At 51.9% G+C, this 1,611-nt stretch overlaps 1 protein-coding gene across 1 annotated transcript; it reads left to right on the forward strand.

Annotated features, from left to right (window-relative positions):
- Window positions 1–3: 3 nt before the first annotated feature.
- On the forward strand, window positions 4–1,122 carry LOC104467751 (D(1C) dopamine receptor-like; the record flags this gene model as incomplete). The annotated part of the gene is made up of 1 exon (XM_010081641.1): window positions 4–1,122. A coding segment is annotated over one exon (1,119 nt), but the record flags the coding sequence as incomplete, so codon positions are not given.
- Between the last annotated feature and the right edge of the window lie 489 nt (window positions 1,123–1,611).

Genomic DNA, 1,611 nt, shown 5'->3' on the forward strand with positions numbered 1-1,611 from the left:
GGCAGCCGTTTTTGTGACACCTGGGTGGCATTTGACATCATGTGCTCCACTGCCTCCATCCTCCACCTCTGCATCATCAGCCTGGACCGGTACTGGGCCATCGCCAGCCCCTTTCGCTACGAGCGCAGGATGACACAGCGCCTTGCCTGCACCATGATAGCCGTGGCCTGGGCCCTCTCCATCCTCATCTCCTTCATCCCAGTGCAGCTACACTGGCATAAAGCCACGGACAGGAGATATCCAGGCTCCTGGCTGCCTGTGACGCCCCGCTGTGATGTCAGCCTGAACCGCACTTATGCCATCACCTCCTCCCTTATCAGTTTCTACATCCCGGTGGCAATCATGATCATCACCTATACCAGGATCTACCGAATTGCCCAGGCCCAGATTCGCCGCATCTCCACCCTCGAGCGAGCAGGGGGACAGCGGCCAGCTCAAGGCAAGGAGCCCACCTCCTCTTTGCGGAGTTCCCTGCGCAAGGAGACCAAGGTGCTGCAGACCCTCTCTATCATAATGGGAGTCTTTGTTTGCTGCTGGCTGCCGTTTTTCCTGCTCAACTGCCTGTTGCCTTTTTGCCAGCCCAAGCTGGAGAGTGACCAGGAAGGTCAGCCACCCTGCATTGGCCAAACCACCTTCAACATCTTTGTGTGGTTTGGCTGGGCCAACTCCTCAGTGAATCCAGTGATCTATGCTTTCAATGCAGACTTCAGGCGGGCTTTCAGCAATCTGCTGGGCTGCCGGTGCTTCTGCTGTGGCACACCCAGATCCACTGTGGAGAGGGTCAACTTCAGCAATGAGCTGGTTTCCTACCACCATGACACCACCTGTCAGAAGGAAGGAGCTGCCTCATCATCAGTACCCCTCCATGCTGTCACTGCCTGGGTGCAGCCCATGCCCCATGCTGTAAGCCCTCAGGGAGAGGACAGCAGTGAGGAGATGTCGTTGGAGAAGAGGCCTGTGACTTCTCAGACACCAGCAGCCCCTGGCAGCAGCCCCAAAAGTCATCAGGTGCCAGCCATTTTGCAATCTGACTGCAAGGCAGAGCTATCCCTGGAGACCATTACCCCCTGTACAGGGCTTGGTCAGTGTGAGAGACCCCATCACCCTGTTCCAGAGGCATAAGTAGATTGCATGTTTCTCAAACACACACACACAGCATCCCACCAGGAGAGTTCACTCTGCCTCCACGGAAGCGACACCTGTCCCTCAGCAAAAAAAAGTCACATCCCAGATGGATGGGGACCTGCTGCTCTTACCCCGGAGGGGTGACAGGCATATGAATTCCATCGCAAAAGCATATAGCAACCACATATTAACCTCTTCCCACAGCCACTTTCACCCCTCACTCTCTTTCACAGTCAGTAGATATTTCCCATGCATTTGTTAATCCCCATGCTTCAAACTTGTAATATTTGTTAAGAATAGTGAGATAATTAGATCAAAATAAAAACAACTCATAGTCCCAGACTCTACAATGTAATTTTACATAGATAAGTTAATCTTAGATTTAGCTGCATTGCTGAAACCCAGTTTTCACCACTTATGGTTTCACATGATAGTGTCCATAGTTCTGATCTAAAATGTTTGTGTTTGGTTTTATTTTTGTGTTTA

Source organism: Pterocles gutturalis, unplaced genomic scaffold (genome assembly GCF_000699245.1).
Source record: "Pterocles gutturalis isolate BGI_N339 unplaced genomic scaffold, ASM69924v1 scaffold39774, whole genome shotgun sequence".
NCBI classification, from domain to species: domain Eukaryota; kingdom Metazoa; phylum Chordata; class Aves; order Pterocliformes; family Pteroclidae; genus Pterocles; species Pterocles gutturalis.